The 22,890-nt window shown below is 41.2% G+C and overlaps 1 protein-coding gene across 1 annotated transcript in view; it reads left to right on the top strand.

Annotated features, from left to right (window-relative positions):
* Window positions 1-447: 447 nt before the first annotated feature.
* galr1b (galanin receptor 1b) overlaps window positions 448-22,890 on the top strand; it is a 29,980-nt gene continuing 7,537 nt past the window's right edge. Inside the window, exons 1-2 of the mRNA XM_063066828.1 lie at window positions 448-1,757; window positions 2,570-2,635. Of these exons, the coding sequence (XP_062922898.1) occupies window positions 1,098-1,757; window positions 2,570-2,635 (726 nt within the window). The 5' untranslated portion in view covers window positions 448-1,097. The remainder of the gene's footprint in view (window positions 1,758-2,569; window positions 2,636-22,890) is intronic.

Genomic DNA, 22,890 nt, shown 5'->3' with positions numbered 1-22,890 from the left:
TCGTTAGGAGTGTTAGCACATTTTTATTTACACGGCACCATTGCCACATGTGTGAGAAACAGTTTTTTGATAGACTTCCACATGGGACACAACCATGCGATGTCTAGGACTGCAGTCCTTCCCCACAGACTCTTCGCGTCACCTCCGCCAAGCCTCAGCACACAGTCCTGCACACCAGAGTGGGCCAGTCCTCGGCATCTCCTTACCGACATCTCCTTGTACTGCAGGAGCAGCGAGTTCCGGGTAGACCGAAGAGCTGATGGTATTGCAGCAACACTGTCTGTCCTTCTCCGTGAATGTTCTTGGGATCAGCCAGGACATTAGAGAATCGTCTTGGTACTCGGGTTGAATCTTGAAAAGACACTTTGCATCCATCCACGGGTCCTCCTTGCAATGAGGAGGGCAACCATCTCCTCAACATGTTTGCTTCGTGCGTTGGGAATGAGTTTCTGACTGTACAGGAAGGATTTGACAGGGCGCGACCCTCTCACGAACAGAAACTGTTTCAGCGAGAGAGCGATCTGCGAATATTGTATACGTACCGGTCAAGAAAAGGACTGTACGGGAATCCTCTTCGTGATTACATAGCCTTAATTGACTACGGGTACTAATAATTACGCCGGCACTTTGGTTTAATTATAAATTGCTGACAATTTGTTTTCACGCGTCCAGTGCTCTTAAAATCAGATTCTGACAGGTAATCGCGGTTAATCTGTGTTTGCAGAGGAACACCGAACTCCAAAGGAGGGGAGGGGAAGTAATTGGGCTGGCTAATATCCGGAGAATGGGTGTACATTTGTCTTCCAGTTCTGAATGGAAGAATGACTGTTTTATCACCAGAGCTGGGCAGTAGCTGTCAGCTATGCGTCGTTAAGGTGAGATCGGAAGGACTGAGGTGGAGATACTGACTGAGGTGGAGATACTGGCTGAGGCAGCGAGTCAGTTCCACTTGCGCTTCCTGCCCCAGGGTCGGGAGCAGCAGTCACTCGCTGCGACTATGCCGCGGTCTGGTTATTCAGTGATTCCACTCAGCTGCGCCTCCCGACCGGAGTAACGGCAGGGACCAGACGGCGAAGCCGCACCTTTCTGCACTCTGGATGGATACGGACAACATGTTCTCCAGCAGCAACAACGCTTCCCGGGGAAACGCCAGCTCGGATACCTTCCAGGTCGGAGCAGAGGCGGTGGTAGTGCCCATTGTCTTTGGCTTGATATTCTTTCTCGGCGTTGTTGGGAACACCCTAGTGTTGATCGTCCTGGGACGGACCAAATCGAGGAGTTCGGAGAGTACAACCAACACCTTCATCCTGAATCTCAGTGTTGCCAGCCTCTCCTTCCTGGTGTTCTGTGTGCCCTTCGAAGCCACGATTTACTCGCTCCCCGAGTGGGTATTTGGCGCCTTCCTTTGCAAGACGGTGCACTATTTTAAGACGGCGACCATGCTGGTGAGCATCTTCACCATGGTGGCCATGTCGGTGGACAGGTATATCGCTGTGGTGCACTGCAAGCGACGGCCGCGCATCCGGAACAGGAGGAACGCCTCGGCGGGAGTGGCGCTGATTTGGCTGCTTTCGCTGCTGGTTGCAGCGCCCGTGGCTCAGCACCAGAATCTGTATTCGGAATATTCGGAAGCCCCGAACAAATCCTTCTGCTGGGGAATATGGCACAACAAAATCCAGCAGCAGGTCTACAGCGTGGGCATCCTGATCATCGGGTACCTGCTGCCTTTGCTGCTAATCTGCTTCTGCTATGCTAAGGTAATTTGAGCCTTGCCCCAAAAGGCAAGCCACCCACGCCGTGAGTCGGTGGAAAGTTCATCACAACCCGGTGCCGGTAGAGTAGCAAGTCGCGGGAGTTACTCTGAGAACGGGTTGGAGGGAGAGGTGAGGATAAGCAAGATAACGGGACCAACTAACAAATCGACCCCCTAATGCTTGAAGCGCTGATTTCCTCAGCCGATTTCCTTTTGTTTTTGTTCACAATCCAGACAGCAGTTTCATTTAAAAATCGGTAGAATAGAGAATTATAACCCAGTCTCTGAAGTCTTGCTTATTGAAAGAAAGAATTAATTGCGTGTGTTTCGAAGTCCAATAAATCATGGTATAATCCCAAAACCCGAGATCATGATTTTTTTTAAAAAACTAACGGTGCTAGATATCTGAAGTAAAACAAAATGCGAGGAACTCTCGGCAGGCTACTTAACGTCCGTAAAAAGAGAATCAGTGAACGTTTCGGATCCGAGCTCCTTCGTCAATGTATAATACTTCAGCACGTCCAGTTTAATTAAGTTTATATCAAGTGTGATATATTTTGATAGTACCGGGAGTGCATACAACCTGGTTGCTAGGATTGTTCCCTTATCGGACAGGAACTGCTCAGAATTCTATGCCATATTATTGGAAGTGCCTCTCTAATTCGTTTAATATTTAGCGAAGTTGGATGCTTACCTCCGCAGTTAACTGCGTTGAGATATACACACGCAATTGCTTACTTTTATTTTATCAGTAATTGTAAATCAAAGGGGCGTTTCGCATAGCTGTTCTTTCATCGCAGTTGTGTCTCCATTCAGATCTTGTTTCATCTCCATAAGAAGATGAAGAACATGTCGAAGAAATCAAAGCGATCCAAGAAAAAGGTAAAAATGCGACTTGCATTCGGGACTGAAACCTTGCCGGTCCCAGCAGGCAGGCACATTCTATACTTTCACCCATTTATTTCTGGCAACTCCACTGACACTCTCCACCCATGTTATTGTAACCCCGAATCAATTACCCCGTTTCCAAAATAAACTTTACGGAACTAAATCACCAGTGGCTTCGGATGCATTGGAATAGTTTCTTACGAAAACAGGTTCAGCTCTATTCACTTTTAATCGCTTGTTGAAAGCAAAATCAAATTCCATCCCGGTGCTGTACCTGTAAATCATTCCCACTACTTTTTTTGAACATTTTCTTCAGGGGACAACTGAATTCAAAAGTTGACGCACTCTATTAGATTTTAAGCCACTGATAACGAATGTGATGAGCTACCTCCACAGTATTATTAGACCATAAAAACAAATAATTGTCTTTCAGAGGTTTCAAAATACTTATTTCCCTTTACTTTATTTCGCCGAATAATGTAACCATCTTATATTTATTAAACAGTATATTATTCATATACTGTATTTTGTATTTTATATAATGAATTCTTTCTCTTATAAAAGAATGATTGTCTTTAAAATTAGCAAGAGATTTGAGAGGACAGATGTCAAGAAAATATATGGGGTATACTGCAAATTTGTCTATAAAATAAGATAGTTATTATTTAATCTATTATGAAATTCATGAATTTCTTTATGCTAAGTGCTGTAAGAACATAGAACTTAATATATACGACAAAAAGTAGTTAAGACATATGGCACAAGTGTAATTAAAGGGAAGCTGTAAAGCAATATTAGAGAGAATGAAAGAGATGCCAATAAGTTAGACGTGAAAAAGTATGTGGGGGCTCATATGGTTACATGCATGTTGTTGACAGAGACTGCCCTGAACAAGTGATATGTTTCTGTACTGCAAGCTCTATGAAATATGTTCATCCCACACTGTAGTGTACTGATGGTTGATTCTAGTTATTTTACATGCACCCCATAAAATATAATATAAAATGTGCTCTCCATATTTAAATATCAATCATCCCACACCCTTCAATCTTAAAGTCTTGAATCATCCTGAAGTTCAGTCCTGAGTCATCCAGCTGGCAGTAGTTAAAAAAAACTACCAGACAAAACATTGAGCAGGTCAGCATGTTCCTAAACATTAAATTTTGTAGATTGCAGTGCGGAAGTCAAGAATGAGCTGGACATCAGATGATAGTACATCTAACCCTTCATTCCACTGCTGACTTATCACTGAATCTAGGGCTGGAGCTCAGTCAAGTTAACTTGCTTCTTACTGATATGACCTTAAAGCGTTAAACCAACCTTCCTTACAAAACATGAGTGGATTGAAAAGGTAAATGGATTGTATTTTGTTTAATCATTATTGTTTTTTAAATTAAATATCACTTAATTTGTATGTAAAGTGACATTTTTACTATCCATTGCTACTGCTTTTACGTATTTCTAATTATCATTTAGAAACAGTTGAAGGGCATTTAAAACAAAGAACCTTAAGAGGGCACAAGGGCATCCCGGTGGAGGATGCTCAGGATCAGCTGCGAAAGCCCCCAGTCACTGCTTGCAAGTCACTCTGCTTCACCAGATTGTTGCAGCAGAGAGCTGCAGCTCAGTATGTCCCTTGTTCATTACTATATCCATGGCGTACATGAAGAGGACAGTGGTGGTAACAAACACAAAGTGCAGATCGGATTAAATTCTTGGTAGTTAGGATATATTTTTTATTCTTCCCTGAGTCTGTGACCCTGCTGAACCTTACATCACAGCGCTAAGCAGTATTGCACCCATATTGTACTGTCCCAGTACTTTTATATTTGTGTGCTGTAGCACTTACTTTTTATTCGCAGTTATTTTGTAAATAACACTATTCTTTGCATCTCTGGTTAGGTGCTAACTGCATTTCATTGGCTTTGTATCTGTACTTGGCACAATGACAATGACATTGAATCTAATCTAATCTAATCTAGATTTTCAGTCTTGCTGTTATGTACTGAGGAAAAGTCACTGTTATTGTCCATGAGTTAGTTTTGAGCATTGGTTTGTCACTTGATTTCTATCATGTATTAGGTGTTTAGAGCAGTTCTTATTTATTTTTATATTCCTTTATTATTTAATCCACAGCTTTCCTATTTGTCATTTTTGATTTCCATCCATATTAAATCCCTTCAGTTCCATTTTCACCCTCACTATGTTCTTATTATTACAAGTGACAGAAGCAGAGTGTGCTTCATCCAAGAAATGTAAATATGGGCTAGTTTTCTGATGAATATCAGTCACAAACATTAATTCTATTCATTTACCTTGATTTGCATTTAACAGTTTTTCAATATAATACAACATATAAATGATTCTTTTTAAGATTTGCATTTCCAAACCATTATCTTACAGCAGTTATCCAGAAATATATTTTATTTTTTTATTGGCCTTTCAAATGCAAAATAACCTGATAGTTAACACTGGAAATATGTCACAGGGAAAGAATGTCTAAGGAATGATATTCTAATGAAGAGTTCATGTTTGCAGTTTGTCAATATATCATGGAACATTTTGCTTCCAGACTATTTGTATAGAATATTCCCTCCTGCAAAAGCGGATCATCTACATAACTGCGAGCTCAATACAATCACATCTTTGTCAGTTGATCAGTGTTAAGCAGTATTGAAGCTAGACTTGAAACAAAATTGAAAAGGTTGTTGTTTGTAGAATCATCGTGGTAGTACAGAATGTTATTACATAATTGGGAAGCTGAAATATCCCCATATAAAGAAATCAAAAAGCAGAGACATCAGCTTTTTACTATAACATTAATCTTAATTTAATAAATACATCTTGCCAAACTTTATTTCATGATATCAGTCTTGCATATCAAAACAGAAAACAGTCAAACGGTTACCAATTATTGCTCAAGATATTAAAAATACTGAATATTTTAAAGAAATAAATGCAAATTGTGTGGTGTGTGCCTACATTATATTGATTGTTAAGATCAATGCTGCTTTAAGATTGTACAATTTTAAGGATAATCATCTGATAGCATTTGGGTTGCAGCTTTGTTTATTTGGTGTACAACTTTCCAGAAGCTACCCATCTCTGGAAGAAAACTGTAGGAAGGAAATGAGCAATGGAGAGAAAATACTGAGTTGGACAGACAGCATATGTGGAGAGAGCTAAGTTTTCAAGTTGGTGACCCTTTTTTGAAATTAGGAAAAGTTACAGTGAAGGAATGGGAGAGGAGAGAATAAGGGAAATATCTGTGATCAACAGAGACCAAGAGAGAGATGGAATAGGACAAAAAGCAGTGACATCAGCATAGAGAGGGTAGTGAAATCTTGTTATTTGCAGTTGATCTGCCTTGAGAAGGTGCAAATAAGAAAGTGATCAACGAGAGTAAAGGATATGTACATAATTACAGAAGGAAAATGAGCAGGAGAAAGCCATGCAGCCTCTGCAGACTTCTGCAGCTTTCAACAAAATCGTGGCAGAACTTCTACTTCAGAAGCATTTTCTTTATCTATTCCCATACTCCTCAATTCCAAAAATCAGATTACATCTATTTTAAGTGCAATCAATGACAGATTACCACAATTCATTTGGGTAGAAAAGTTCAAAAATCCCATTTTAACTCCAAATGGGTGATCAAGTTCTAGAAAGTCCTGATTCTCGATAATAAATCAAAGAGATATCTACTCTCCCACATGGATGCAAAACCTCTCATGACATAATTCAAGGGGAATAGGTACTTGGCCAAATTTTATCCTTCACCCTGCTAAAATGGATTTTATGTTGTTAATGCACTTGCATTTGTTTTTGTTTTTTTTTAACTTCAAAGTTGTTTTCCTGACTGTCAATCTTTAATGGAGATCCTGAGGATAGAAAGAGGCATAAAAATGTAACTTCATTATTAGTAGTAGCTTTACCTCTCAGTTAAAGAATTCTCAAATTTAACCTACACAAGCTATGAAACACCAATTAACTTAAATAAAAGTGACCTCACTTGTAAATTTAACAGTTAAAATGTATGTTAAATGCAATATTTTCTTTATATAAAGTAACTTGTGTCAGTCCTTTGTTATTTAGTGAATGCAGCCAAATTAAGATTATACGGTTTCTAACAAATAATCTTATGCTATAAATCTATACTCTAATTATCTACATTGTGGGGTCGCGACATCTGCATATGTCAAGAAGTGCAAGTTAGAAAATATACATTTTTTGCATAAATTTTGCAAGAGCAAATTTTACTCTGTATCTCAAATTCTTGAGTAGCGATTTGTGAATTCTCTTGGAGTGTATTTCCATAACCCAAATAGCCACAGGATTTCCTGTACTAATAAAAGCTAGTCAAAAGAAAATTGAGGGTGACTAATGACATAAAAGTAAGCTATTTTGGAAACCACTAAAGAAGAGATTGTTGCCAAAAGGCAGTAAAGGACATTCAGACATTGGATAAAAATAGGTAAAAAGCAGATACTTAAAATGTTGGCAGCATTCAAATTCACACAGTCCAGAAGGAATGCAGTTGAGTTTGGTGAGAAATGTGAGGGTAGAAAATATAGAATTCCTGACCTCTGTTCTCCGTTTTTCCTTACAATGTGAGACTGGTGCCAAGGGAGGAAGAGGGAGTTGAACCCAGTAATAAGAGGTCTGTCATCATAACACTGGAAACTTTCAGAGAACTAGGTCTTAACCTAGGAGAAAATTGTTACAAACTTCAAAATATAGTAGCTAATAAATGAAGGTTAAAGAGAGCTAAACTTCTCCTAAAGCAAGAATGGAAATGATGGTCACTATTATTCCAAACAAGTGCCTCAGATAAAGGAAATACAACTTCACACTACCCTCTTGTTTGCATGTTTACCATATGGTACCTGTGTTAACTGCATTCCATTTGCTTATTGCCTTAAGGCTGACTTATACTTCTGCGTCAAATCGACGCCGTAACCTACGCAAGTGGGCTACGCGCGTTGTGAGCATTTTATACTTGTACGTTGGTGTGTCTGCATCACTCTGCAAGTCAGGCACGTCGCGCATGCACACACTCCTGCCCGTGCAAGGCTTCATGGTCATGGTAGTCTTTCTCGGGGTAAACAAATTTAAAGCGAGCGACTTTTTTCATAAAAGCGAAATTTGTCCTCCATAATTTCGGAGGTCTGTAAAGCTTTATGGAAAGCCATGCAGCCAGAGTCCCTTCCCTGCCCTTCAGTCGCCCAATGGGAAGCTATTGCAGCGTAGGAGGAAATGCGATGCTACCAGGCGGACCAATCACAGTTGTTGCGGTCTGCGTTGCCGCGACACGTGGTTACATTTTGGGAGAGATGCGCATCAGGCTACAGCGTAGGGATCCCCGTAGGCTCCGCATAGGGTTTGCGGTGACGCCATACCCATGGCATTGACTTGACGCAGAAGTATAAATCAGCCTTTAGGAGTAAGCACTTATCTCGTGAATGACTGACACTAGAACATATAAAAATACTGTCTGTGGTACAACGGCTGGGTAAAGGTTAGGATTCTGGACTCAGGGCTGGATTAACATTACAGAGGCGTTAGACTGTATTGTACCACAACATCTGTGATCATTTAAATAACTAGATTTAAAAAAAAGTCTTTGTAATGGTGACCAGGAAATTTGACTAGATTGTTGAAATGTAAAGTTTTTCTTTGAAACGGGATCAGGGTGACCTTTCAAGAACTCAGCGTGAAGGAAGAGAGAGGAGATAGCTGTGACAGGCAACACCAGGAGTCAAGTTCCAAATGATCAGGAAATTGTTCTCCAAAAAAAATATTAACTTTGAATATGGGTAAGGTTTGTGAATGCATCTTCAAATGCCAAGCATTTTAGCTAACCTAGGATGCTGCTTGACATTCCACACCTCCATCACTCACAGTCCAACAATCTCTATCAATATGGATTCGTAGTTAATGTCTGTACTCTCACAACTCGCTACAAGGTGCACACCTTTGCCTCAAAATTCGCACATACATTACTTAATCATGATAGGAGTCTCACCAAACACATTGCACTAATACACTAACACACTATTGGAAGGGTAGTGAATCTATTCAGAAGTCAGAAGTCAGTGACAGAGGTATTTAAAGTTATGAGGGGGATAGATAGGGTTGACGTGGATAGGCTTTTTCCATTGCGAGTAGGGGAGATTCAAACAAGAGGATGTGAGCTGAGAGTTAAAGGGCAAAAGTTTAGGGGTAACATGAGGGGGAACTTCTTTACTCAGAGAGTGGTAGCTGTGTGGAATGAGCTTCCAGCAGAAGTAGTTGAGGCAGGTCCGATGTTGTCATTTAAAGTTAAATTGGATAGATAGATGGACAGGAAAGGAATGGAGGGTTATGGGCTGAGTGCAGGTCGGTGGGACAGGTGAGAGTAAGAGTTCGGCATGGACTAGAAGGGCCAAGATGGCCTGTTTCCATGCTGTAATTGTTATATAGTTATATGGTTATTTACTCAGTAACTGGTGATAAGAGGTGTGGAAGGTAGGATAAAGTAGATGCCCCCACTGTAGGAGAAGCCATGCATACATTGCACAGTAGAGAAGTCTAATCCACACTTTGACAGGGGAGATTGCAGAAGATGGCTGAAAAGTGGGCACAACGAACTACCCGGTACTTTGGCAGATGCTGTGCACTGTCAAGGAGCATGAAGTGGGGCTCTGAACTGAGTTTGAAGCCTGGCTTTTCCAATAAGGGCTCGGTAGGCAACTGTAGTTGTACACCTGCAAACCCAATAATTCAATATCTGATGACTAACATTACCGCTGCATTGAATCCCCAAGCAGATGCCAACATCTGCTTGCTGCAGAGGAAGGCCAGGCAGCCATCATCATGGTGAAGTTTTTCATCCTTCTGTTGGGAATTGAAGCACATTATGTTATTTCCTGTAGAGTGCCCACTCAAAGGCCATGAATTTGTATCCTAGATTGCATCCTCAATCTGCGGCAGAGCAGTATCTCCTTTATGGAAGCCAACACAGTGTAATAAAATCCCAATAGCATCTGCTGAACTCAAGAGTAGGTGTAGCTATTTTTTTCTTGCGAGCTCTTTTCTCCCATGTGTATTGCTTGACTGTCTTTGCTTTGACAGAAGTTTTGAAGTACAACTCTGAGTACTGCTCTACGATCTATTTGCTTTGCCTGTTCATCTGTAATCTACTGTCCTGATTGAAGGCGGGCTGTCTTGTTTCAAGGTGGTCCAATTACAATTAATGTCCTCACCCATGTCTCTAATTTTTGCCTTTGTCCACTGGTGTGTCACAAAAAATTGTGGGTCAATTGTTTAAGAAAAATAACCAGATGGCTTGAGTCACAAAAATAAATTGAGGTGTTTTTATTTACCTCAAAACAAGACAAAAACTGGGAAGAAAACAATATATATATATAGCCACCCTCAGGCTAAACACCAAAGAAAACTAACCCCAAAGCCTTGGTAACCTGAGGCTTATAACCGCTAAGCCCCTCCCCCTAGACCAACCAAAAGCTAATTAACTCAATTATCCAATTAAAGATGGTATCCTCCACCATCAGCACACCTGTGCAGGTTGCTGCTGCAACTGGGAAGGATGCAGCTGATGGCAAACTACTGGGCTAACTTGCGGGGGCACAATGATTCTCACCCTGCTAAAGGAGTGTTGCAGCAGTGCTGTGAAAATGGGAGGTTTCAGAGGGATACCTTTAGTTGGGTAGGGAATGATATTGCTAAAGAATGTGGAGTGTTTGATCTAAGGATAAGTCCTTCAGTAGTTTATCCGGTTGTAGCTGCATGGAAGCTTGTATGGCCTGACATAGACTGGCATTTGTTAGAGGTAAAAAGGAAAGGAAAATATAAAACTGATTTGGTAAATGCATTTAACTGTCATGTGATGGAAAAGTATAGTGATTATACTCACATTTATATGGATGATGCGAAGGAACCCGAAACAGGAGTGACAGGGTTTGGGGTGGTTATACCAGCAAAAGAAATTGGACTCAGCAGAAGAACATCTAATAAGTTAGGGGTGTTTACAGTGGAGATTCTGGCAGTGTTGGTTGCATTGCGATGGGTGCAGAAAGCCAGACAAGTCAAAGCATTGATATGCTCAGATATGCTAGAGCAAGTTTAAAGTCTGTTCACACAAACAGTTGGCAAAATGTACTTTATGAAGTCCTTCAGTTAGTTGCAAGAATTGCGAATCAGGGAGGCCAGGTAAAATTTCTATGGGTTCCAGCACATGTAGGGGTGAAGGGGAATGAGAGGGTGGATGAGTTGGCAAAGAAGGCGTTAAAGAAAGAAAACATAGAAATGCACATTAGTATCAGTAAAGCAGAGGTTAAGTGTGTAATCTGGGAAAAAAATCAACCAAATGTGGCAAGAAAGATGGGACAGGGAGGGGAAAGGGAGGCATTTATATCAAATACAAAAAAGTGTTACAGGTACTAGGGTTGGTAGTGGATACAGAAGAGAGGAAACTGTGTGGACTAGGTTAAGGCTGGGACACTGTGGATTAAACAAAACATTGAAAATGATAGGGAAACACCCGACAGGATTGTGTGAGGAATGTCAGGAAGAGGATTCAGTAGAACATGTAGTTCTGAGTTGCAGGAAGTATGGGATACAGAGAGAGATGATGAGAATTAAACTAAGGGAATTGGGGGTACAGGAATTCACATTAAAAGGGTTGCTGGGCATAGGTGAGAGAGCACAGGTTAGGGTATTTTTAGCTTTCTTAAGGGGTACAGGGGTTTTTTATAGGATATGATGGATAAACAGGAGTAGGGTACTAGGATGGCCAAAGATGGGAGGATAAAGTATAGGTTAGGGTATGTGTGTGTGAGTGATTGGGTGAGGGGATTTAGAATGTATGTCTGTACGTCTATTGCACACTCCGGAGCAGAAGGTGGCGGTAATGCACTATTAAGCTGGGTGCCAACCGCCATAAAACAAGACACAGACAGACAGACAGGTTGCTGCTGCCTCTATATGAGACAGCTCCATGCAGCAGCTCTGGTTCAGACCCAGTCACTATTACTGCTGGGGATGAGCATTTTACCGAGTGCGCCATGTGCCGTCCGTAATCAGTGACGGACCTTCATCACGTGATGTTTGGGTTCCTCCAGACAGCGACATTCTATCGTGATTGGTACAGTGCCTTTGCCATTTGTTTTACTGTGTTTCTGTTCTACCCTCCTTGCTGGCAACATTTTTTTGGTTTGGGATTAGCTATTGTTATCGTTGGGCACTTTGCAATGGGATAATTAGGTTCACTAATCGAGTGGACCATAAACCAGTCTTTTGTCCTGCATTGTGGTTTTCCAGCTGCTGTGGAGGGCATTATTAGGTGTTCCCACTTCAGTGCAAAATCAGGGCAGACACTCGAGAGTAGCACTTTCTTCGAATGCTTTGGTTCCAATATTTTGCCATCTTTGATATAAGGAACTCCTTTCTGCTTAGAATGGTAAACCTTCCTTGGAAATAAGGCTGTAGTTTGACACTGAAACATTCCAAGGACTGGCTTCACAGTCCACACACTTGGATAACTGTGGGTAAAGAAGATACCTTTCAGATTGATATGTCTAATGATGCAATAAACAAGTTGTTGCCGGTGGCCTGATGGAATGTTTTCATGACACCTTGTTCGAAAGCTATCTTAGAAGAATGATTTGGTGCTACAAAGTTCATGGTAAGAGCAAAATGCAAGGAATCTCAGCCATATTAATTTATTTTTCAGAAGCTATATAACCAGGAATCATGATCAGTGTCTACTCTCACATTAAAAGATATGATTTGCTCATGTTTGAAACTGAAATTTGGTGGCTTTAGTACATTGTAAACAAATCTTTTGCCTCAGGAGAAGGCCAAGTGTCACAAGTATCCTTTGATGTTACCCTATCATCCTCAACACCGTGTCCTGTAGCAATTCCTATTCCATCTTTCTTGGTCACATGTAATTTCTTCCTTTGTCAGAAGTCGTAGTTTTCTTCCTGATGGATCTAACTGATAATACCTGGTTTCCTGAAGAGTGCCTATGTCAATGTGAAGTTGTTTTGAAATATTATTAATTGTGGCCATCTAGTGAACACTGCATTTTGCCTGTAGATCTTCACACAGAACAGTCATGGTTCACACCTTGCAATTTGAAAGCTTAAGCTTGGTCTTGTTTGCCTTTGTGCAGTGGCTACAATCTTCTTGTCAGATGTACACCCTGAATTTCAATGTACCTCGTGGTGAAGCAGCACCATAACTGGCTGGAGGCCACCCTCCTTTTGATAACCAATAGCAGTAGAGCAAGATCTAAAGATCTCTCCAAATACTGCAGCAAGAGTCTGGAACCCATCCTCTGCACCAAATGTGAAAATGTTCATTACGGGAATTGCTGACTTCCTGTGTTGTGTCAATGCTCTGAAGCAAATCTGAAGTTTCCTTCCAAGTTACAAGCCAGGAGTAGAGAATGTAGAAGTCTTGTATCATCCAAGTAACACCAAAGACCCCTTTTGATATTACTGATATGATCCAAGGCAAGGCCAGGCACCTACATAATTCTGTATCACTTCGGCTGCAGCAGTTGTAGTAGGATAATAAGATTAGCATCAGACCATATCCAGTGCTCGACTCCATATTTCTATTGGCTTTGCTTCCCTAAATTTGCATTTCTTAATCTCTATTGAGGTTTCCTATAGCACATTGATGGTTTAAGATTAGAGCTTGCCTCTTAGTTGAGCTGCTGTATATGACCAACATGCCTAGATTTTCTGGTTTTAAGGTACCAGGTGTTCATCCTTCAATCCTAAACCCAACAATGCAAACACCCCCGTGAAGAGTCTTAGCATCCCCTTGGAGAGTTATTCTAGAGGGTTACCATAGGGACACCGTAACGAATGAAAGCTTATCCTTGCTTCTACCTCGGCCTGAAAGGTTCAGCCTTCTCATTATTCAGTCATTCTACCCATAGTTTACTGCAGACAATCTCTGCTTTATCACAGTAGGGTCAACCCAACCAAAATCTACAATCATTGTAGCTGCTTTATATATCTCCTTTTCAAAAACTTTTCGTTACAAGCAAAAATATGCACTCACTGTCAGAATATTGACTGAAGTTGGTCCATCACTCATGAACAAATCCAGTATGAGATTTGAGTTTTGGGAAATAATATCAGAGTAGTCTTGGCAATTAATTGCAGTGTGTTTTGCAGATGGTATGCACTGCAGCTTTCATCAAGGATCAACTTTATTCGCCATATAAATGTACATGTTTTAGATATTTGCGGTGGTGTATTGGTGTGACATGCAAGACAACAAGCAGTAATTATAAAGAATGATGAATTATATAAAAATAAGTTCGAGGTTAAAGTACAGATGTGGATTTAAATGTGCATTACTACATAAATACCAGAATGTATTTGGAACATAAACAGCATTATAAAAAGTGTTTTAAAGTGTTTACAGTGACTGAGGTAATAGATAATGTGGGGGAAGAAACTTTTAAGAAGGCATGAAGTTTTTTTTATTAGCCCTATAGCGTTTTGCAGAAGGGAAATTTTGGAAAAGGCAGTTTGCAGGGTGGCTCATGCCCACAATAATTTTTCCTGCTTGCTTCTATGTCCCAAACACATACAATTCCTGCAGTGATGGTAGACTACCATACCATCACATACCAAAGGTGGGAGCTAACATTATAGTGATAAATAGTGCCACAGTTGAGTGGATTGCTTTGTCTTTAATGGTGTGAAGCTTCTTGAGTATTACTTAAATGGTACACCATCCAAGCAAGCAAAGGATATTCCAGATGGGAAGAGTCTGCGGTGTCTTCTGAGGGGGGATTACTTAGCCTTTAATCTGTTGTTTAAGTGACTAGTTCAGCTAATTCTCTGGTTAATACTGACCCTTCAGATTGATGATGGTGAAGGATTCAGTGATGGCTTTACATTTGAATGGCAAGAGTAGGTAGTTAGACAATCTTCTACTGGAGATCCGAGCAGCACACACAAAATGCTGGAGGAACTCAGCAAACCAGGCAGCATCTAGGAAAAGAGTACAGTCGACGTTTCAGGCTGAAACCCTTCAGAAGGATGCTTTTTTTGTGACACTTGAGTAGTATGAAATGTCAGCCTGTAACTAAATGATATTGACTATCAATCAACAGCAAACCTCCCTATTTCTCATGTTATTCTGAAAGAGCTGCAGATGTGTGTGTGTACAAAAACCAAAACCTTGCATAATATATCACTTGCACAGTCAGTTTCCCTCTGTCATATACGGTATATCCCCTCTTGGAAATATATCACTGTTCCTTCAATGTTCCAGGATATGAAGTCTGGAATATGTCAACCAAAATCACTGTGGTTAGAATGGTTGGAGAATGTGGCTTCCCATCACCAACTCAAGAACAATTGAGATCATCCCATAAATATATTTTAAATAATTGAATGAAATTCTAATTCCGAAGGCAATCTCACTTAAATAGGAAATTTCATCTGCCATTAATTTCATGAATTAATTTTGCTAATAATTTCATAATAGCATGGCTATTAGACAGTTGCTGAAAAATATTTCAGTGATGATCCAAAAGACAGTAAGTTAAATAGATGACCGTATTGAAACTGCGTGATTCTGAAGTCAGTCAGTTACACTTAGAGGCCACATTATTAGGTACACCCGCTCATTAATGCACATGTATAATCAGCAATCATGTGGCAGCAACTCAATGCATAAAAGCATGCAAAAATAGTCAAGAGGCTCAGTTGTTGTTCAGACTAAACATCAGAAAGGGAAGGAATGTGATCTAAGTGACTTTGACCGTGGAATGATTGTTGGTGCCAGGCAAAGTGGTTTGAGTGACACAGAAACTGCTGATCTCACACACAACAGTCTCTAGAGAAAGGTGTGAAAAACAACAAAAAACATACAGTGAGTGGCAGTTCTATTGGTAAAAACATCATGTTACTTGGAGAGAGGTCAGAAGAGAATGGCCAGACTGGTTCAAGCTGACAGTAGCTCAAATAACCACACGCTACAATGGTGGTGTACAGAAGAGGCTCTCTGAAGGCACAACACATTGAACCTTAAAGTGGATGGACTACAGCTGCAGAAGACCATGAACATACAGAAGATATGTAATAAACTGACCACTGATTATGCCATGAGAATGCTTATTAGTGCTGCTTCATTTGATAATTCTATAGCAATATTGCTGTCAATGTTCATTATTAGATTGCATTAATTGTGAAAGTTCACATGCGTTAATAGCCGCAGGAGATTCTTATATGACTGTAACGTATCTGCTTCTACCACCACACCCGCCATTCCTCTCTCTGTGTAAAAAAACTATGTCTGACATCCCCCCTATACTTTCCTCCAATCACCTTAAATTTATGTCCCCTTGTACTAGCTATTTCCAACCTTGGAGAAAGTCTCTGGCTATTCACTTGATAGATGCCTGTTATCATTTTGTACTCTCCATCAAGTCATCTCTCATCCCCCTTTTTGCTCCAAGGAGAAAAGCCCCAGCTCACTCAACCTACCCTCATAAGACATGGTCTCCAAACCAGGCGGCATCCTGGTAAAACTCCTCTGCATGCCCTAAAGCTTCCACATCCTTCCTATAATGAGGCAGCCAGAACTGAACACAGTATTCCAAGTGTTGTTCAACCAGAGTATACACCTACAACACTACCTCACTCTTGAACTCCATCCCCTGATTAATGAAAGGCAATACATCATATGCCTTCTTACCCATCTATCAACTTGTGTGGCATCTTTGAGCCTGAGCTCTCTCTATGAATTAGAATAGTTATTCTTCGCAGCAACAGCAGTTGGGACACTTACATCTCATTGAGTCTGACGATGGTTCTGTTTATTTTAGGGCAGCACAGTGGTGGAGTGGTTAGCATAAACCTGTTACAACACCAGTGATCAGCGATGGGTGTTCATTTCCCACTGCTGTCCATAAGGAGTTTGTACTTTCTCCCCGTGGCCATGTGAGTTTCCTCCAGGTGCTCCAGTTTATGCCACATTCCAAAGACATATGGATTAGTAAGGTTTAGTAAGTCGTGGGCTTACTATGTTGATGCCAGAAGCATGGTGACACTTGCGGGCCAGTGCCAGCACGTGTTTGGACAGATTGGTCATTGACGCAAATCAAGCTCTTAGCTGTATGTTTCAACTTACAAAGGTACAAAATACAAAGTACATTTATTATCAAAGTACATATGTGTCACTATATACAACCCTGAGATTCATTTTCTTACAATGATACACAGTAAATCCAAGAAACATAATAGAATCAATAAAAGATCACACTCAACATAATGGACGACTGTCATGGTCCGGTCCTTGAAATCTGCTTTCCCGTTCATGATCTGGTCCAGGTTCCTTATTCCAGGTTTTCTGGTTTTCCCCAGTTTCTGTTGAGGCAGCTGATTCTCGTTTGTGCTGGCTTCATAAATAGCTTCAGGATTCAGCCTCTGGCTGGGTTCCAGCGGATATTCAGGTGAAGTAGAACACCCGATGGCTGGCTGGTGGTAGGTGAGCTGGGAGTGGGTCGAGACGGCTGACTAGAAAATGGTGGAGAGAGAGAACATGAAGGAAAGAGCCAAGCTGTTGAAGGAAGTTTTTGGCGAGAGTGGAAGTGAACTAGAGATGGAGATTGGTGGGAAAGAGGAAAGGAATGGAAAGAGGAAGAAAAGAAAGCAGAGGTATGGGATATCAAACTCTGAGGAGTTAGTGGATGATCAAAGCAAGACAGCAAAACAATGGAAAGAAGATGAGATTAAAGCAATTATAAAACTAGGTGAAGACAGGGTGTCTTTTGGTGATTGGAACCCGATTCGTTTGACGAAGATGCTCTACAAAATTATAGGTGAGATTAAGGGAGCAAAGATTTTACGAAATGGATTGCTATTAGTGATTTGTTGAGATAGTGCTCAGCAAGGCAAAGTGATAAGATTAAGTAAAGTAGATGGCAAAGAAGTACAATGCTCAATACACAACAATAGAAAGTGGACTAGAGGAGTTATTTCGGGGATACCAACAAAAGTTACTATGGATGAGATTAAGCAGAACATAAAAGGAGCAAAAATTATTGAGGCCAAATGTTTGAAAGTTACAAGAAACGGGAAAGAGTATGATAGTTTATCAGTAATGATTAACTTTGATGAAGAGAGATTGCCAACTAACGTTTACTTAAGGTATATGTGTTATGTGGTTAGAATATATATACCACTGTCTTTAAGATGCTATAAATGTCAGAAATTCAGGCACATTGCGGTGGTCTGCAGAGGAAAGCGAAGATGTGGGAGATGCGCTGGAGAACATGAATATGGGAAATGTGAAGCGGGAGCTAGGCTGAAATGCTGCAATTGTGGTGAGGAACAAAACGCAGCTTATTGAGGGTGCATTTATAGCAAGAAGGCAGCTGAGATACAATATGTAAAAGTAACTTAAGGAATCAGTTATGCAGAGGCAGTGAAAGAATTTGCTGAAAAAGGCTGTTAAGCAAACAAATACAGGGAATAATAAACTGGTGAATTGTGAGGGCTGTAATATAAAAAATAAGGATAGACTATTAATGAGTAGAAAGGACTTCGTACTTTTTATGGTGGATGCAATTAATTGTTCAGCGCAAACAAGCAAAAGAACTGAGAAAATTAAAATTATCGTCAAGTCTGCAGAAAAGTATCTTGGTATTAAAGGGATTAGGTAGGAAGAAGTCAAAGAAACGCTGAATGGAGGATCCAACAGTTCACAGGCAGGGGAGATGGAATCTTAATGGCGGTATATTTATCGCAAATGGTCAAGAATTTAAGAAATACGTTTCAGAACTTAAGGAAAATCCTCAGATTTTATGGTTGAAGCCCAGGGTAAATGTGCAGAATTCCAACAACAAATAGAAGTACCCGGCAATAACAACTGTGAGTTGGAAAGAGATTGGAAAATGGAGGAAATTATTACAAGGATACAAAAGGAAAAGGAATTTGTTGCAAAGTGAATTATCTACATTCAGATTATAAAATGAAAACATGGAAGCAAATGAAGAAGAACTTCGAGGTCTCAGTAAACAACTGTAGGCTACGATCCAAGAAATGGAAAACCTGAAAAGGCAGATAGACTTGGAAAACCAGCAATTTTTAAAGTATAACATGTGATAATTACTATTCTTTAACAAGATGGTTTTAGTCTTACAAGTGATATAGATGAAATCAATGTAATTGAGGTAATGCAACTACATGAAAACGTGACAAAATTAGGGAAGAATAGCAGTTTGCGGCATTATCTAATGAGTGCATTAAGCAGTCACGAGGAATTGCAACTACAGAGTGATGCTAATAGAGAAGTGCAGGCTGAACTAGATTGTCTAAAGTAGAGAACTCCAGGACACATTTGGTTGGAACACTACAAGTCTAGAAGGTGGCGATAATGCACTGAAAAACTGGTTGCCAACCACCATAAAACAAAAAAGAAGAAGAAGAAGCCTCTGGCTTCTGGATTGTTCCTGTCCATACCACCTGCCTGAATTGCTTCTGTTCCCCTTCCTTCTGTTGCCTCACCTTGCCTTGCCTTGCCTGTAACCCTCGCCTTGCCTGTAACCCTCGCCTGCACCACTGTCTAGTTCAATAGCTGGAGCATGATAAGGAACTGTCTATCATTGTTTTGAACTGCCTCTGTGTCCACGCCTTCACTAGGTAGGTCCGGCTATTTGTCGCTACCTAGTGTTGGGAACCTTCTGTGTCCACGCCTTTGCTAGGTATGTCCGGCCGTTTGCCGCTACCTAGTGTTGGGAACCATCTCATAGTATTCTGCATTCTGTGTAATGAGTCCCAGCCCTACGTCCTGTTTCCAAGGAGGGGTCCTGGCTCTGTGTTCCATATTCCTGTCTCTCCCTTGACCAAGGCTCTGTGTTCCTGTCTCTCCCTCAACCAAGTCAAGTCTTCGGGGTCTCGTCCAGTCCTAACCACGATCCAAGAACCTTGTCCTGTCCAAGCCATGGCTTTGTGTTCTCATCTTGTCCATGTGTCTCACCCAGCCCAGGAGTACCTTGCCCAGCCCAGTGCTAGGGTTCCCTCATCCTGTGCTGGGGTTCCCTTGTCCTGTCCAGAAGTCTCACGTCCAGTCCTGTTGCCACTCCTTGTCCTGGAGCCACGTCTTGTCCTCACCTAGTTCTGGAGTCCGAGCCCGCATCAAGTCCCAGATTCTGGTTCCTTGCCCAGTCTCTGGCTCGGAGTCCATACCCAAGCCTTGAAGTACCCTCGCATCTCCAGGAACCCAAGCCTCGTCGCGTCTTCGCCTGGTCTCCAGGAACCCAAGCCTCGTCACATCTTCCCCTAGTTTTGGAGTCCGAGCCCAAGTCAAGACCCAGGTTCTGGGTCCTTGTCCAGTCTCTGGCTCAGAGTCCATGCCCAGGCTCCTTGTTCCCAGTCCCTTGTCCAGGTCCTGCTTCCCTAGCCTAGTCTGTGTTCCTGTCCCAACTCCTTGTCTGCATCCAGTCCCGTCCCTAACTCTAGTTCTCCAGTCAAGTCCTGTTCCTAGTACTTAGTGTCTGTGTCTTGCATTTGGGTCCATTCCCAACGCTCCCCTCCCCTTACAACAACAACAACAACCAATGTACAAACTGAAAATACAAAAGAAATGAAAAATGTAATGATAATAATAAATACTTAAGCAATAAGCATCAATAACATGAGATGAAGAATCCTGGGAACAGAGTCCATAGGTTGATAGGGTGAGTGAAGTTGGGTGAAGTCATTCCCTCTGGTTCGGGAGCCTGATGTTTGAGGCTGTTCCTGAACCTGATGGTGTGGGTCCCAAGGCTCTTGTACATTTTTCCTGATGGCACCAACAAGAAGAGAGCATGGCCTGGGTGGTGGTGATCCTTCATGATGGATGCTGATTTTTGTGATAGGACTCCGTGTGGATGAGCTCAATGGTGGGGAGGGCTTTTCGCATTATGGACTGGGCCGTATCCTCCACTTTTTGTTGAATTTTTCATTCAAGGGCATTGGTGTTTCCATAACAAGCTGTGTTGCAACTACTGGATAGAAATTTGTTGAAGTTTTAGGTGTCGTGCCAAATCTTTGCAAACTTTTTGTTCCTTTATTTATTTGGACATGTTCTTTATTTGTACATATGGCAAATAAAGTCAACCATTATCTGATAACATTTGAGTGAAGTTTTATTGTATTTAAATCCTCCCTCCCTAATGGCAATCTTAACCACAAGATCAACTGGTAAGAATTCTTACTGACTAATAAGTACTGAATGAATCATGCTGCAGTCATTTTGAGACCAAAGCAAGATGTCATGCACATATGTTACAACTTTCCCACATGTTAGAGAAGTTAGGGGATCTCTGGACTTTGGGCAGAACCTGTACTAAATGCAGCATAATGATTTTCTTTGGATAAACAGGTCATAGATAGGTCAGATACAGCTAGCAAGCTCTGGAAAGCTGACCATGCCAAAATCAGTTGGAAGGCAAAGCCATCAGCAAGGTCACAACAAAATGGTTTTACCTGTATGATTAGTACACTGCAGGGGAACGCTGAGAAAGAGAAGTACCACACTCAAAATGCTCGAGGAACTTAGCAATTCAGGCAACATCTATGGAGGGGTATAAACCGTACTCGTGTTGGGCCGTGACCCTTCATTAGGATTGGAAAGGAAGAGGGCAGAAGCCAGGATAAGAAAGTGGTGGGTTGGAAGGGCAAGGAGACAGGTGATCGGTGAGACCTGGTGAGGTGCAAATGGGTAGGTGGGCAAGGGGGATGATGTGACAATCTGAGAGTTGATAGGTAGAACAGGTAAAGAGCTGAATAAGGAATCTAATAAGAGAGGACAGTGGACCATGAAATAAAAGGAAGGAGGTGGGGAACCAGAGGGAGGTGATGGGCAGCTCATGAGGACTGAGGAGGAGAAGAGAAAAGGTAAGAAGGTACCTTATACCTCTTAAACAATCATCTCTTCTTCAGTCCAAGGATCTGGCAGGGTTCCAGAGAACTGGAACTTTGCAAATTTCTCTCGGCTGTTCAAGAAGAATGGGAAGTAGAAGAAAGGAAATTATAGTCCAGTTAGCCTGACCTCAGTGATTGGGAAGATGTTGGAGTTGATTGTTAAACTTGAGGTCTCAAGGTACATGGAGGCACATGATAAAATAGGCCAAAGTGAGCATGCTTTCCTTAAAAGAAAACCTTGCCTGACAAATCTGTTGGAATTCTTTGAGGAAATAACAAGCAGGATAGACAAAGGAGAATCAGTGGATGTTGTGTACTTGGATTTTCAGAAGACCTTTGACAAGGTGCTGCACATGAGGCTGCTTAACAAGTTAAGAGCCCATGATACTAGCATGAGTAGAAGACAATAATTCTGCAGATGTTGGAAGTCTGAATGAACTCACACAAAATTCTGGAGAAATTCAGCAAGTCAGGCAGCATCTATGGAGGGAAATAAACAGTTGATGATTCCAGTGAAAATCTTCAGCATGACTGGAAAGGAAGAGGACAGATGTCAGAATAAGATGTCAGGTGATAGGTGAGGGGGAAGGTAGGTGAGTGGATGGGGGATGGCAGTGATATGAGAAGCTGGGAGGTTATAAGTGGTTACCAGAAGACAATAAGAGAGCGGAGCAGAATTTGGCCATTCAGCCCATCGAGTCTGCTCCACCATTTCATAATGGCTGATTTATTTTTCCTTTCAAGCCCCTTCTCCCGACTTCTCTCCATAACCTTTCATGCCCTGATAAATCAAGAACTTATCAACCTCTGCCTTAAATAAAAACAATGTCCTGGCCTCCATGACGGCCTCTGGTAAGGAATTCCACAGATTCACCATATTCTGGCCAATAAATTCTGCCTTATCTTCATTCTAAATGGATGTCCCTTTATTCTGAGGCTGTGCCCTCAACATTCAATAAATTTCCATGAGATCTTTCCACATTCTTCTAAACTCCTGTGAATATAAGCCCAGAGCCATCAAATGCTCCTTATATGATAACTCTTACATTCCCGGAATTATTTTCGTAAATCCTTTCATCTCATTATATGATATCAGTTTAACACTAAATGGAGATAGGCAATGTAATATGAAGAATATAATTCCAAAGGCACTACAAGAAATCTCTGAATGTGGCAGACAGTTTTAGACAGCTGTTAAGACAAGTTCAAGATCCTGAGCTTTGGAAATAGAGACATAATGAACAACACTAGAACATTATGCTAAATTTCCAATTAAGAAATAGTTCCATTACCAAGTATCACACA

Source organism: Mobula hypostoma, chromosome 14, assembly GCF_963921235.1.
Source record: "Mobula hypostoma chromosome 14, sMobHyp1.1, whole genome shotgun sequence".
NCBI classification, from domain to species: domain Eukaryota; kingdom Metazoa; phylum Chordata; class Chondrichthyes; order Myliobatiformes; family Myliobatidae; genus Mobula; species Mobula hypostoma.
The sequence above is the reverse complement of the archived record's forward strand: the minus strand, read 5'-3'. Positions and strand labels throughout refer to the sequence as shown.